General features: G+C 40.3%; 1 protein-coding gene across 4 annotated transcripts in view; it reads right to left on the bottom strand.

Annotated features, from left to right (window-relative positions):
• SETBP1 (SET binding protein 1) overlaps positions 900-15,601 on the bottom strand; it is a 405,902-nt gene continuing 391,200 nt past the window's right edge. For all 4 annotated transcript variants that reach the window (XM_018039462.1, XM_018039464.1, XM_018039465.1 and 1 more), the window contains one exon: positions 900-6,308. In XM_018039462.1, coding sequence (XP_017894951.1) covers positions 5,686-6,308 — 623 coding nt within the window. In that variant the 3' untranslated portion in view covers positions 900-5,685. The remainder of the gene's footprint in view (positions 6,309-15,601) is intronic.

Here is a 15,601-nt window from a genome sequence, read left to right as displayed (position 1 = left end):
GTGTGCTTCAAATATCAAAAGTCGTAATAAATGTTCCATTGGGTCAGGTTGATGGTTAAGGGTGCAGAGCTGTAACATTTCCTACTTACCTTGCTGGCTTTTTGAAGTGGTGCATCAGAAGATAAAGAAAGGAAATGAAAAATATATAAATATATATGTTTACATGTTCTCAAAGTAGAGTGTGCAAACTACACTTTTAAAAGGGCTCTTGAAACCTACTTCTGAATATAAAAACTAGAACATGAAGAGTAGGAACAGAAGAAAGTGCCACCTCAAGGGCTCCACCCTCCTTATGAGACTCCATCACTCTTTTACGGCTTGCCATATTCTGCCTAGAACTATAGTTTATTTTCCACATGCCAACCTTATAAGTTCCTTCAGAGCAAGGATTGTACATTCCTCGACACCTTTCGGGTCTTGCTCAGACTGGGAGTTTTGGATACGTGGTCAGTAACTGCCTATGGTTGATTAAATAGCTTTTCCTATCACTCCAGTAAAACTTTAAGGCCAGCCGGGGATCCATCCTTTAGCTATTTAACATCATGGGATATTTAGTAAGAAGGCTTAATCCATAATGTTCTTCTAAAATTTTAGGATAGGATGGGTTGCCAATATCTTATACTACATTTGGATTGCTTTCAACAGAGTTCTGACTAGTTCTTTGAATCAGGCTTGGCTTTATGTCCAGGTGTAATATATTCTGAACAGTAACCCTGTAAATCAGACTCAAATCTTGCCCAAGATGTACTTCCCAGAATCATACAAAAGGCAGAAATTTGGTGAGAATTTTCTCAATGATTCTATATCCAGTTGGTGTGAGCAAAGACCCCCAAATGCTATTAAACTCCTTAGTGATGTGAACCAGATGGAAAATAAAACAAAAGAATTCACAACTCATGTTAGACTGAATTGAATGTCTTTAATTTCACACAATGAATAACATATGAATAGGATTAACTTTTTTTTTTTTAATAGTTAAGTGCTCTATACTGTGCTAACCTGATCTGGTAGCGAAAAAGACTGAGCTTTCTTTTAGAAAAAATGTTTAAAACCCAACATCTAAGACCATGGAGGAGCATGACAGTAAAGCATGCCAGATGTATCTACGCCTCAAATAACAGCAAGTCCATGTTCATTTTAAATGTACAAAAATGCTTTATGAATAAAAACTGTTACAAAAAGAACATTTCAAACAATGTACAATTTTTCTTGCCTCTATATTCAATAAAATACAAATACATTTTTTGTTCTAAAATATGTTTACATACAATCAAAGTAGAACATGCAAATTACACTTTAAAAAAGGCTTTTAAAAACCACTTATGAATACAAACTAAAAATTAGCCAGCACGACTTGTAAGACAATCTTGTGCCCCATTTTTTCTTTTGAAATATATATATACATATTTAACACATCATGTGCATTTATTATTATTTAAGAAATAGATTTTTTTTTTTAAAAAAAGGAAGAAAAAGAAAGACACCAACCTAAGCTGGAACTGCCCTTCTGTGTTGACCAGTGGCAGCTCTTTTCAATTTTTCCCCCTTTAGTGTTTATTATACCTGGGCAAGTGGGCAAGAGATATCCAGGAAGTTTCTTCCTTGGTTGATATGTGCTTCTAAGACTGTTCCCCAAGTGACTGAGTCCAACAAGGGAGGCAGACTCATCAGTAGGGCAAACTCTCCAAGAAACAAGAGGCAGAGGGAGTCTGGTGTTGTGGAAGGAAACTTTAAAAAACACCAAGAAAATGGTACGGTATATTACAGTTCGAGTTTCTAGGCACTGTGATGACATTGTCTGTAAGCTCTGGCATGTGGACCACTGTGATATTATAGGGTAGAATTGAGAATAATGTCTATATTTATCTACTTTTACATAATGTGAAGGACTGAAAATCCTGCAATGTAACACTTAAATGGCTTTTGAGGCATTTCAGCTTCTGCCACCTCCCCCCGACCCCCATGCTACAGTTGGCATTTAAAGGCTTTGGAAATATATGTATAGACTTTAGACAGTTCCCAGGTAAATCTTCCTAGTGGTAGGGAAATAATATTCTCCAAAAGCTCATTATCTGAATATTGTCGGGTAATAAGCTGTAGGAGTGGATTTTCTACTTAAGTCCTAAAACCAAATCCTTTATGATCTCCATGTAGTACATCACCTTATACTATAATTCTGTCACCACTTGCTTATCATATTTATAGAACCAGCAATGCCCAGAACACAAACTCTGACTGCCATCAAATGTGGCCTCCCACTCCGGACAGCAGCCAAGTTAACATACTAATCCTGTCGGCCCTTAGTCACCTACTCGGGGCTGTCAGTGGCTGTTGAGTCCCAGGCCTGTCAAATCACGAGCCAGCCCTGACATACTCTCCTTTCCTTCAACCTGTCTTCCTTGGGTTGTAGCGGGAGCCATACATTAGAGGAAGTTAATCTCTGTTCCTCTCGTTTGAGATGAGCGGTTGAAAAGCAAGTGGCTCCCCAGCCACTTAGAAAGATGGCTCAGAGACCCATCATCACCCTCAAGGTGATTTTTATACCGATTTCACCCTTTGCTTACCCCTAATCAGACTCCATATAAGTGGGTCCATATTAAGTGCCTCCTTGCTGAAGGCAAGTCTTGCAGGGAACAGAAAAGTAAACCAAGGGATTTCTCTTATTATGAAATACTTTTGGAGCGGTTTATGGAGTTTCGTGCATTTTCTCTAAATATGCAGCCACAGAAAGCAGTGTTGAGTGGCTAAGAGACCTCCCCAGTGCATGTCAGGAGAGTTGGGTTCTAACATTGGTTCTGCTACCAATAAGATGTAAAATGAGACTGGCCCCATATTGAGTCTGGACAGGAGAGGCTTATGCAAAGGGGGTAGTTAGAAAATGAGGAAATGGTCATATTAGAAAGATGAGTTAGGTTAATAGAAAGCAAAAGAAAAAAAATCAAAGTAATGCGATACTGAGGGAAGAACTTGATGGGAAAGAGAAGCCCTGTGACAAAACTTGCATCCACCTCCAAACAATGGATTAGCTTATCTCAGTTTTGTTCTTCTGTAGTTTTCCAATCTAGTCTTGGGATCATAAATGTAGAAGATCTGTATTTGACTCACATGACCACTGGCGAACTGAATTTATGTATAAGGTATAAGTCTGCTGTACCTCTCCTGGAATACCTTTCGTTGGTTTGGAAATTCTAATGTATCCTAGAGTTATTTGAAATTTCTCACCTACCAGAGGTTAATGCCAATTGAGCTTTAGGTCCTTCCTTAAGAAGCTTAGAGAGTGTCAGCTTATTCCTCTCTGCAGGAAGATTTAGTCTGCTCACAGATTTGGTTGGGGAAACAGTCCAACACTGGAAGGAAGAAGGGCAAAAGAAAGAATGAAATCAATTATTTTCAAAATCCAACAAGAGAGAAACCTCTTTATGGCTTAATTGGAATGAAAATGGGTGCTCTTTCATAGCAATGGTGGGGTGAGCAGGGATAATTTAAACCTTCCTCTTGAATGACTTTGGAACCACTCAGATATGGCTTAGGAATGACAAATTTAAAGTGGTTGGTTTGATTTTGCTGTTCAACCCGTGTGAAATGCCAAAGGTCAACCTAGGTCATAAACTGAGTATCTAAGATATAAGCTTTGAAGAACAGGAGACTGCATTCCTTTAAACTCACATATGCTGGGATTAAATGCTACTGACTTAGTAGCAGCACACGATGTGAAGTCCGGGGTGATAGCGCACAATAGGATGACTCTGTGGGTAATTTCAACCAACTGCTGGTGCCATGACAGAGCAGTGATGTTTGCAAGCATATTAACTTGGAATTTAAACATTTACTCAGATAGATAACCCATCCCTTACTCTATGTTCCCAACAGAAATCCTCTTCTTCTAAGGAAATAATGTTGTGTTCTGAAGTAATAATACAATTTTCTGCTGTTCCCAACTTTCTGTAAAGAAGCAATCTGTAGGTAAACCAGATATTCTCATTCTCATTGGAAAATTTAATTCTGTCTCTTAGTGTCTCTCTTTTTATAATCTACCATACCAGGTATTTGATGTCTTAGGGAAGATAAGGGGGAGGTCTGGGGAAGGAAATTGAAAATACTTATTTGAAGTTTCCACATCTGACTTTTAGAAAACATCTATGGCAATGGAATAACTTTATATTCATTCTGAGTTTCTTAACATGTTTCACTTGGGCTGTGGAAATGGATAAAAGAGATGGAATATCTGTCCACGCTAAACCAATGGCTAGAGTACAACTTGGATGAGAAATGTACAGTTGAAATTGACCATTTAAAAGACGATTTGTCACACACAGTTTGCATCCATGCAGACTGATAGACTTTAATTACATTATGTACAAAATGTTTCAGTTTATTAAGGCAACCACAACTTGGATACTTTGTCCAAGGTGATGTGATAGGATTGGAGTGGTGACACCCTTTGAGCATTTCCTTTCTTTTTTCCCAGATAAGAACACTTAACCCTATCTGCTTTCATGAAAAGAGATAATGGACTTCAATTGTCTTTTTGCTCCCTTTTTTTTTTCAATGACCGTTGACAGTTATCTGTTTGGAAAAAAAAAAAAAATCACACACCAAGGCATTGCTAGACACTTGTCTTTCTGGTGGGTCCGGGGTTTCAATTTTTGGTGATTTTTCAGTTATTCCATTTTCTATGGGGCATTAAAACCATTTTAATCTGTCTATACTTCGCTGACATGTTTTACTATAAAAATAACCTGATTGATACCTGGGTCAACATATCTTCAGTTGCTCTAACTTACTTATTTTTAAAAGGCTCTATCAATACTAAGTATTTGTTTCACAATGACTGGGATTCAAAGCCAAGTTCCTTGGAACAGCATGCCAAGGATGAACATGACGACACAGGTAAGGTTTACATTATTTAGGCATGAAAGGTAATGAAAAGGTACATGGAAGTACATGTGCAAAGAAAAAGCTGGAACAGATGATGCTAAAAATCAGTGTATGTGTGGTAGAAGAAACACACAAAAGACCGAATGCATGTCTGAGGTTGCCTATCACTAGAATTTCACCCTCCGATGACATCAGTCTATCTGAGAAACCGTATTGTTAACAGAAAGATTCAGGTCACCTGAAGATGATTTTGGTGCCCCAAAGCCTAGCCTAGCTCGAAAAACCAGAAGAAATAAAAACCAATTAAAATGGAAATGGGTTACAACATAGCCAGTTGAGAAATTTGCCACTTTTCTCCCCTTGGAATGTTTCCTAATTGAGGGCGTTTCCCTTTCAATCTTCCTGTCCAGTAACTGCAATGGAATCAAGGGTGCACCTTGGCTGCAGGAAGTCTGGCGGCTTTCAGGGAGCACCACCAACTTTTTCCTCCGGGATGGGTCTCTTGCTGCCTGTCAAGGAACTAGCCATACTGAAGTGCTGCTTGGTGGGAACTGCTGTGAAACACACACGCACGCGCGCAAACACACACGCACGCACACACCCATTCTTTTGAAAACGTCCCCTTGCTTTGCTTTGCCAAGAACTCCTGAAGGCTCAACCCCGTCCTCTGGCCCGATTCTGCCCCTGCCCAGCTTCTGGAGCGCAGGGCATGGTGTCCCTGCGGCGGGGATTCCGCCCAGCCCGGCTCACTGCACTTCCAACGCGTAAGTCCACCCCCAGCCCCAGGTTCGGACGCCCAGACCCACCCTAGGGAAGGACATCGCTCTCACTCCCTCGCGACTTCCTCTGCCTTTTGGCTTTCACTTCCTCTTCCGGGGGAAGGGGCTGTGGCGGGGGCGCCTGCTGCGGGGGCTGGGCCGGAGGCTGAGGTTTGTGTTTCCTCTTCCCACCTCCTCTGGGGGTCTTGGGCAGAGGGGGCGGCGGGGGCGGCGGGGGTGGTGGAGGCGGCGGGAGGGGCGGGGGCGGCGGCGGGGGCAGGGGCGGCGCCTCCCGGGCCATGTGGATGACCGCCTCGATGGTGGCCATGATGGTGTCTTGGCTGGCGGCCGGCTCCAAAACGAGCGGGCTCAGGCTCGGCTTCTGACCCCGTTTGCTGGGAAGGTCGATGCATTTTTCCAGCACTGGCATTTGGTCTCTGGAGTCCTCATCGAACTGCGTGGGCTGCTTCCGGGGACGCCCTCTCCTCTTCTTGACAAAGTTGTTGCCCGTCTTTGATTGTCTCTGCAGCCGCTTGGCCTTCAGGATCTTGTTTACGTGGTCCAGGTTCTTCTTGGTGGACAGAATCTTGGTGTAGTTGCACATCTTCCGCACCTCGCACTGGATCGCTTCGATCTCCCGCCGCTTAAATCTCTTCTTCAGGGAGGAGCTGGCTGCAGGAAGGGAAGAGAGAAGAAACTGATCACAGGATGCCGGCTGTCTTAAACCCAGTCTTTTCAGTGACAACTGGCATTATATTTGGCTATGAAGATGATGGAAAGTTGATGCTATGACTCAGTACCCACTATTAATTCTTTTCTATGAAAATTAAAAGATATAAACATGGGTTGAATAGTATGTGTACAAAGTATATCATTATTTCAGTCTCCACAGAAATCCCATGAAATACTCTTGTTCCCATTTTTAAGTTTGGAAACAGGCTCACACCATGTAGGAAGATCTGCCAAGGAAGTCAATGTCAGAATCACAATATAAAGTCTTCCATTGTTGTTTTTCTATTACAGCTTTTTTTTTTTTTTTAAATTCAGCTCTCTGACCTCTGATCTAATTTAATTTAGCATTCGGCTATACTTTCTTTTTTTGGTAAAAGATGCTGAAAGGATAAAATGACAAGCAGCCCTCTGGATCAGAAAATCTGACTCATTTGTTTGTACCATCAACCTCAAAAAGGAGATGCCTTGACCTGAACTAGAATCCGGAACTGAACCTATTATATCCCTAACCATCCTCCACTGACTGAGGGAGAATTCTGTTAGGAACACTATATTTGGGATGACCTTATCTCTCTTAATTCCACCCCCCACCCCCAACAATGGTCTGGACTTGCCTGATGATGTCCAATTGACCACATCTTTCTTAACTAGTGCATCTTCTGGAATCCCCAAGGAAAATACCAGCCAGGTGTTTCTGAATCATTCACACCCCTGCTACTGGGCTGTTGTTTGCAAAGAACTCTTTTCATGTCCTGGTGGCCAGATGCGCCTCTATTTTATGAGCCAAACTTCTAGTCACAGGAAGTCCTGTACTGCCACCACTAAATAGCCTTCAGAACTGCTTCATTTTGAAGTTCAGACACCATAAAGTGTGAATAGCTTCAAGATGGAGCAGACCTTTCCTCTAGATTGTTCTTCCTCTTTGTGTTGTTCACTAGAGGCACACCTGTCTATACATGTGTATACACACATACACACACAGGCACTCACACACATCCAGCTGCCCTATCTTCACATTGGCTCCTCCCTCTGGCCACTTACAAGCTTAAAAAGTGTGTCCTTAGTTCTTTGCTGCTGTGATTTACGCTAAATGCGCATCCCCAAAGAAGCCCATGTAGTTGTTGTCAACGCTACAAAAACGCTGCAGGCCTAAAAGCAAATGTGTTTCATTTTAGCATGGTGGTTTGTTGTGTCATCCTGCAGTTTTTCAACTGTTAGTGGAGAAGCAGAATAAATATCTTAAGGGAGATGAGGAAAAACTGGCAAGAACACAGACACCGCTGTCACTTACTCTTGGGCACTCTGGCATGGTTCTTTCCCTGCTTTTCCCCATCTCTCTCTCATGCTGTGCCTGACACAGATCTCCTGGAGGGTTTTATTTGAAGTTATTTATGCCATGGGCTTCATGGAGTGGGAAGCTCTGAGTTCCATAGGACAGGCCAAAATGGTACTGCTTTTGGCCAAAGGTCATTGTGAGACTTACTGTGCAATGAATACCTACTGAACAATCTTTAAAATAAGTTATAAAGATCAAAATAGAACAAAGCCAGAGTGAGCTTCTGACTACAAAATAGATTTTTTGTAGTTAGTGTTGTAAAAAGAAAAGCTCGCTCGATTGTAAGTTTTCCGACACAGAGGCTGACTTCTGTCGGTCTTCATGTCCCTCACAGGGCATGGCATGGGGCCTTGTACATGGCAGGGATTTAAACATTGTTTCTTGACTGATGAATCACACTGATCATTACTGTCTTCTGTTCTTCTCTAAAGGAGTTTTAGTTTAGATTTTTAAATTGACCATTGGAAATATCGTGACACTGACAGCAAGTTTCCATGTCAGAGCCAAGCCATTTACCTTGTCCACACTGCTCACGAGGAAAGGAAAACTAGTCAGAAATACGCCACAAAACAATTGGCATTGTTCCAAACAAAAGGTCCACGAGCAGTTTACCTTCTTTTTAGTTTATATCATTCAAAGAGAAGAAAATGCTATGTGACACACGATGCAGGATATAGTTCCAAAATAAATCATTTGGGGCAATTAGCTGGCAATGTTCAATGATTAAAGTTTGACTAGAAAACTGTGAGCTGAACTGGAGGTCATCTGGAGCCAATGGATATTTTATCTCAATACTTTTTTGAGCATGACATGTCATACAAACAAAAAGGAACATAGTAGATAATCCCATATTCAATAATTTCTTACATGATACATATTTTTTTATTAAACCCTTGCATTAAAAATTATGAAATAATTCATTCTGAGTATTTTAAACCTACCAAACAATACTAAAAATACTATAACCAACTCTTTTGTACCCACCATTCACATTTAATAAACATTAGTTTTTGCCATACGTGCTTTATTTATTTTTTTAGCAAGAAGACATTACAGAATCAGCTCAGTCAATGCTCCGTCATCAATTCCATTTCCTTCCCTTTCCCTGCTTGAATTTGTACTTTGACTGCATATATGTGAACCTGTATTGGTAAAAATTAAAAGTCTGAGACTACCTGATATTTGTAATCCTGTAAGGAAGTAGGAAGACTTGCACAGTGTTGACAGGAAAGCAAATTGTCACGATGATTTGGGGAAGTGATTGGGCAATAACTACTAGTGTTGCAGATGGGTGTGCCCAGTGCCCCAGAGATCCAACAGCCAGGTTGCCTCCTTTGCTCATGTGTGACAGGAGGCTGATGATGTCCCTTGAAGCTCAGTGTATGTTACAGAAGACTTAAAACAATCTAAATATTAATTTAAAAGATAATGAATCACTGTGAAACATTCACCCAATGAAATACTGCACATCTGTTAAAAGGAATAAACTACATATCAACATGGCTGAATCTAAAAACAATTGAATAAAAAAAGAAAACGAGTGTTTGTAAGCATATCATTTATGTAAATTAAAAACACACAGATCCCTTGAATTTTTATCTCATTTTCAATGACCAGGTGTGAAAGTTTAAAGTGACTCCTATGTAGATTAATTGAGTCAAAGACTGAGTGGCTGAGATTTCAACATTTCTTCCCTCCAAAGCTACCTCATGGGACTTTATTAAGCCTCTAGAGTAGCATTGTCCAATAGAAATGTCTGCAGTGGTGGAACTGGTCTGTATTCATGCTGTCTCATACAGTAGCCGTTAGTCACATGTGGTTACGGGGCACTTGACATGCGGCAAGTGTGACTGAGGAATTGAATTTTTAATTTAATTTAAAGTTAAATAGGTACGTGGGCTAGTGGCTAACATATTGGGCAACTCAGCTCTAGCCCAAGGACTATAGAACACTGAGGACACATAGGGATTATCCAGTAAAGCACAGACTCTGGGAAGCTCCTGGCAAACAACCTGGGGTCTCAACAAATAAGCTGGGAGGAGGGGAGGAAGAAGGGGAGGGTGGAGCTGTAAATTAAAACAGAGAAGATATAAAATGACTACATGTGGATGCCAATTTAAACAAATTGTCAAGAGATACTTTATAAATTCATGGAAATTTTAATAATATCTAGGCATTTCTTGATATAATTGTTGCTAAGTTTCTTAGGTGTGATAATTGCACTGTGATCTGTTTTAAAAGTACCTTCCTTTTAGAAATACCTACTAAATTATTAATAGGTGAAATCATACAATATCATCTGGCCCTGGCTTCAAAATAATAAAGGAAGGAAGAGGGGAGTGGAAGTATTCCTGAAGCGATTGCCATGAGTTGATTATGTTGAAGCTGAGTATGCTATTCTACTACTCTGATATATACTTGTTAGTTCCATAATCCATGGTTTAAAAATAGAAATAATTAGTGTCAGTAAGACATTTTCCTTAGGATCTTACGATTGGCAAGGGTCAGAGTGTTCTGCTTTTCATACTCTTGGGCTCTATTTTACCTAAATAACTTTAGAAGAATAAGAAATGTCCTCAGTAAAGGTCATATATCATCTCCTGGAAAATTGCTGGTAGCTATCCTCCTGGCTGAATGGGATGGAAGAATGAATGAGTGCTCTGGGTTTTATTTTGTAACTAATTGCATAAACATGTGTGGTGGTCCAATCTCCGGTGATGGCCTCACGTGTTAAGACTAAATATCCCTCTTTCTTTTTTATATTACAGTTTTTGAGGAGTTTCCCATCAACTGAACATCTGAATTGTATTGTATCCTATAAGTATTATGCAAACTTTTAGTGCGAGCTCATTATGTTGTGTGTGAGTAGCACCAGAGTGCAGGTCAGTAGGAAGGGCTCTGGGCAGGGACAGCTGGAAACCAAGTTGAATTAGGATGAAACTGTTAGCCCTTCCTAGGTTTTCCCTTTTTCATCTGTTATGTTGAACAGTTAGACTAGATGCTCTTAATGTTCCCTTCTGTATTATAATTCTTTCCTATGAAAGAAAGTGAAAGTGAAAGTTGCTCAGTCACGTCTGACACTTTGCGACCTCCTGGACACTACAGTCCATGGAATTCTCCAGGCCAGAATACTGGAGTGGGTAGCCTTTCCCTTCTCCAGGGGATCTTCCTAACACAGGGATCAAACCTAGGTCTCCCACATTGCAGACGGATTCTTTACCAGCTGAGCTACAAAAGAAGCCCAAATTCTTTCCTATACTCATTATCAATTGCCGTACCAAATGTGAGGTGGCTTTCTACAACATGTATTTCATCTAATAATTTTGAAATCCTAGTGTGGTGGAGAGGAAGGCTTTGGATTTGGCAGGGTTTGATAGTCACAAATCTTTCTCTTTATTGCTTATGATTTCACTGTCCCTCTAAATGTTAACAGATTTTTCTCTCTTCAAATTGTTTCATTATTAGACAGTAATTTCTGGTCTCTTGCAGCAAGATTGATTCCATATTTGCTCTAGTTCCTATAATTGTCCTATATCTTGCCTGTTCTTTGTTAGTCTTAAAGAATAATTATGAGTGGCCAAGGCAAAATATGAATTCATTTCTTCATAACTCTACAATGCAAATCATCTTGTAGATTTTTTCTGTACTTAAAATTGCCATGCAAATGGTTAAGTTGGTTTTGATCCACATCTCGAATTTCTTATTTGCTCCCATTATCAGATGCTTGGCTCACCAACGTTTGTTGATTCTGCTACTTCTTTTATGATAATCAAACATTGGACTTAGCACTCCTTTTGCACATTGACTTTATAGATGTTGTGTAAGCACTGCGAGCAAGATAAGGGCTAATGAGGCTTAGCTGTATACAGAATTTTCTTAAGAAACAGGTACTAATCTTTTAGAGACTCTGCCCGTAAGCAAGACACATTCTGGTTTTGTAAAGTTTTGAATGGGTTAGAGAGGGAGACAAATTTATCTCTAAACTAATTAGATTTCTTCTTGCTATTGGGAAGGTGAAGAAATTTTAGGGACTGTTGAAATGCCCAGAGTGGAGCTGGTCTGCAGTTAGATAGGACTGGAACACCATTGGCCTCAGTCAAGGAACAGAGATGCAGTGTGAAGGGCTTTGTATGTCGATACACATTAGATTTCTTTGCAGGCACAGGCCATGACTTTCCTATGTCCTCCCAGAGTTATCCACACAGCAGGACAAGATCTGGTATGTAACACATGGGCAACAAATACAAGTTCAAGGGAATTTGATTGTTCTCCCATGTAAACTGTACATTTTGGGGATACTTCTGTACTTCACTCAGTGATGATCTCTTGTTTTCCTAATGCTACTTTTTACTTTCTGGTGAGATATATGAAGCTCCCCTGGTGGCTCAGCTGGTAAAGAATCTGCCTACCAATGCAGAAGCCTTGGGTTTTATCCCTGGGTTGGGAAGATCCCCTGGAGGAGGAAATGGCAACCCACTCCAGTATCCTTGCCTGGAAAATTTCATGGACAGAGGAGCCTGGTGGCCTACAGTCCATAAGGTCGCAAAGAGTCAAATATGACTGAGCTCGCATGCATGCTAGCATGCATGTAAATTGAGCATTTTTTTTTTTTTTGATACTTCTGTACTTAACTCAGTAATGATTTCTTATTTTCCTAATGCTACTTTTTATTTTCTAATAGGACATACGAAACAATTTTCCTTGGCATGTAATCTTTCTTCCTTCTTCCTTAAAATTTAAATTAACCTTCTGCGTCCTGGTCTTAAAAGCTTATTTGAAAAAGATGGCAAGTTCCCTTGGCCGGTGAGGCCTCTGTGGGGCAGGGCACATCAGAGTCACTGCCGGTCATCAGAACACGTGCGATATAACACTGCTTTCCAATTTGAAAGCCATAATTTAGAATTAAGGGTTAGCAGATGTGGGGGACTTGTCACCGATAGAATGGTGTGCTTCCATTCTGTTCTGAAAGTCACATTAATATAGTTGGGGGTTTCTTTGAAAATGTAACTAGCTTGTTAAAGCATAGTAACTGCTTGAACCACTAAATGATAGCTTCCTCTTAGGGTTTTATTTTGAAAGAACATTCTATCTCAGCTGCAATGCTGAGGGTACATTCTATCTCCACTGCAATGGCTGAGGAGACCCTGGTCTTTGTTTTGCTCCTATTTCACATGTCTCTGTGGGGAAAGGGAAGGTAGGAGGTGAGGAGAGCAGTGTGACTATGGAGAGGTGGAGCAGTAGGTGTGTGCCTGTGTGTTCATGTGTGGGGGCTCCTCTCTGCCTCTCCAGATCTGGGTCCTGTTCTAAATTGGCAGGCTCTCGGGCAGGGTGTATGTTCCCCAAGGAGGAAACTGGGCTGCAAGAAAAACATAATAATACTTTAATTTATATTTTTAGCTGAAAAATAAAAACCATGTTAAGCAGTCTAATACTTAATATAAGGAACAATGGTGGATGATGCCCGTATTTGGGCTGCGTATCAGATAATGTGTCACCTGTCACAGTTGGGCATGAGGTCCCTGGGAAAAGAGGAGACCACATGCATTCAAGGGACTGATGGCATCCCGTCAGTTTATTCCCTTTGGGTGTTGTCAGGTCTTGTACATGGTTAAGTTTAGAAAATTAAGGTCTTCAATCAGTAAAAAAAAAAAAAAATTTTCACAAAAAATAAAAATACTAAAAATACTTTGTAATGAGACCAACAACATCAATGAAATATGTTATACCACACAGTTTCATTGGTTACCTTGCAGCAAACTTGCAGTAGTATAAAGAAGTTGCTATTTTTAAAGATGAATCTGGCAATTTTCTTTTACTTTGAGAGAAGGATTCTAAATATTTTCAGCTTCTTGGTGCTGTCAATAGGCTGTCTATAATGTTACTTTGCAATTATTAAAAAACAAAAAAAGGCCCTTAATGCCCCTTTAAGGCAAAATGGGCAAGAAAGTAACTGCTTTTAGAAGCCAATTCATCTCATGGAGACAGCAGTTTTTGAAATTGATTGGAAATGTTTTCAGAGATCTGAGCTCATTAAAAAACGCAATGCCTTTTGATATGCAAGACCATCTGACTGTTAATAAAAGAAGTTGGTTAGTCTAATTTCAACAACAACAAAAACCTTTGCTTAGTTGATGGATGGGATTGAAAAAAACAGTGCTATGATTAAAACAAAATGATGCACTTTCTCCTTTTGGATCTATGTTTATACGAAATACCATTTTAATCTATAACATCTACTATCAAGTATTGAAACAAACTGAATTTGAAATGAGACCTTCAAATTGCTTAGTCACAAGTGTTAAAACCCAAGATTTTTGAAAAGAAGTATTCAAATGCAATCCTTGGTTCTCTCTGAAACATTATTAAAAATATTAAAATTACTATAAAATTTTGATGACAGAGAAAATATTTTTGTTTCATTAATAATACAGTTAAATGAAATTTCAATTTATTTTGAGAATATTATTTATTTCAGCTTTGTCTCAACTTTCCAAGTTTACATTTTAAAACTGCACATATGTATTTACATGGAGATAATGTTCAAAATTATTTTACTGATATCACCTCACGATCAAAAATTTGAACTGCTTAAAAAGTTTTCCTTTATTTTTCTACCTTCCTGAAGACTTTATTTACTGAGTATTTAATCCTAGAGAATTTAACTTTCTATGAATCCATGGCTTAAGAAGTCATTAAAGCTTCTTGAAGACAGCATGTGTTCTTCTTTGTACCCCTCATAATGAAGAGAACTGTAGTTCCTTTCTCATAGTAGATGCTTGATTAATATTTCCTGTCGGATTGTTTCAGCTTCTAAACCCTAGAAGCCAAAGCCTAACATCATTAATCTGCATATTCCCTAGAGCACCTTGAATTAGTTGAATTGCATGCAATTCCAAGACAGTCAAAAGAGTGTTTCATTCATGGAGAGCCTCTGGAGTGGGATTTGATGCTGACCTCCATGTTTTGGAAAGGCAGTTCTGAGGTCCTGGTTCTTAGGTTTTCAGAATTCTTGACTTTTCTGACCATGGGGTTAAAATGCCAGTCCTTTCATGAGCCTGGGTTTTGGACAAACCACCTGCAGTTTTGGACAGATAAAGGCGGCAGTGACTAGCCTCCTGCTGCTGCTAAGTCGCTTCAGTCGTATCCGACTCTGTGCGACCCCATACACGGCAGCCCACCAGGCTCCCACCATCCCTGGGATTCTCCAGGCAAGAACACTGGAGTGGGCTGCCATTTCCTTCTCCAATGCATGAAAGTGAAAAGTGAAAGTGAAGTTGCTCAGTTGTGTCCAACTCTTAGCGACCCTATAGACTGCAGCTCACCAGGCTCCTCTGTCCTTGGGATTTTCCAGTCAAGAGTACTGGAGTGGGGTGCGACTGCCTTCCCCAACTAGCCTCCAGAGAGAGACTAAGCCAAGAAAGAACACTGCCAGGTTGCTCGGAGAATCTCTAAGAAAGGGAATCAGGACTTTAGCAGGGCTGAGAAAGCTTGGTGAAGGGAATGAGCTCAGAGATCAGAAAACAAGAAATAGGGGCAACTAGATCAACTTCAAAGCGAACTGTGCATATTATTAGTAGGAATTGCCCAGGATGAATCTACAGAAGAATTTTAAGTCTGGGAGTTTTTCTGAGAGTGATACTTAACAGAGTCAGAGTGGCTTGGTGAGGAGGGAACTGAGAGTGGCGTCACTCATTAACTGAGGAATACTAGAGCCATTTAGCCTGACTCTGTGTTCAATCAACTTCGGTTTTTGCATGTTGCATGTGGCTCAAGCCCCAGCAGACTGACTAGACAACGTGAGAGGCTGGATAGAAGTGCAGTTAATGCCAAAAAGTTTGACGCTACATCTGTTGAGTCTCACAGCATGCCAGGTGGTCACGCGGTGGGGGTAGCTTCA

This window comes from Capra hircus, chromosome 24 (genome assembly GCF_001704415.2).
Source record: "Capra hircus breed San Clemente chromosome 24, ASM170441v1, whole genome shotgun sequence".
NCBI lineage: Eukaryota > Metazoa > Chordata > Mammalia > Artiodactyla > Bovidae > Capra > Capra hircus.
The sequence above is the reverse complement of the archived record's forward strand: the minus strand, read 5'-3'. Positions and strand labels throughout refer to the sequence as shown.